Below are 617 nucleotides of genomic sequence, written 5' to 3' on the forward strand. Positions count from 1 at the left end.
GCACCCGGCGCACTGGCGGCGACGCGCCCGCCTCTCCCGTGGGGCCCCGAGGCGGCGCAGGCGGGCTCGGGGGCCCCAGGCCGCGGCTCGGGCTCCCAGGTAGCGAGTCGCCGGCGCCGCCGCCGTTCGGGAGGCCGTTGAAGGAGGCTGCCGCCGGCCCCAGAGTGGGCTCCGACTCGGCCGCCGCGGCGTCGCCCGTCAAGCTCAGACACTCCCCGCTCAGCTCGGCCACCACTCGGACCCAGCGCTCTCTCAGGAGCAGCTCCACCAGCCCCGCTTTAGTGGCCCGTGTCCACACCGCCATGGCCGGCCCCGCTCCCGCCGCCTCAGTTGCCGGAGCTACCCTCGTTCTAGTCAGGCAGCCTCCGCGCTTCCCCCTTCCCGCCCGAGGGGGCGGGCCCAGCCCCTCCCCCGCGGCGATTCACTATTCATGAGGGCCACGCCCACCTTCCGGAGGGACGCGGAGAGGCCGGTGCTGCAGCTTCCGGGAGGTAAAGAAGTTGTCCGGTCTCTCTCGCGTTCACATCCCCAGCGCGATGGTGTTCTCACCTTCTCCCTCCGTTTGTTCCCCACATACCCCCAAACTCCTGACCTTTACCAAAAGGGCTCTTTGGACA

General features: G+C 71.2%; 1 protein-coding gene across 1 annotated transcript in view; it reads right to left on the reverse strand.

Moving 5' to 3' along the window:
* Sntb2 (syntrophin beta 2) overlaps positions 1-382 on the reverse strand; it is a 90,158-nt gene extending 89,776 nt beyond the window's left edge. The window contains exon 1 of the mRNA XM_015496311.2: positions 5-382. Within this exon, the coding sequence (XP_015351797.1) occupies positions 5-304 (300 nt within the window). The 5' untranslated portion in view covers positions 305-382. The remainder of the gene's footprint in view (positions 1-4) is intronic.
* Between the last annotated feature and the right edge of the window lie 235 nt (positions 383-617).

This window comes from Marmota marmota, unplaced genomic scaffold (assembly GCF_001458135.2).
Source record: "Marmota marmota marmota unplaced genomic scaffold, marMar, whole genome shotgun sequence".
NCBI lineage: Eukaryota > Metazoa > Chordata > Mammalia > Rodentia > Sciuridae > Marmota > Marmota marmota.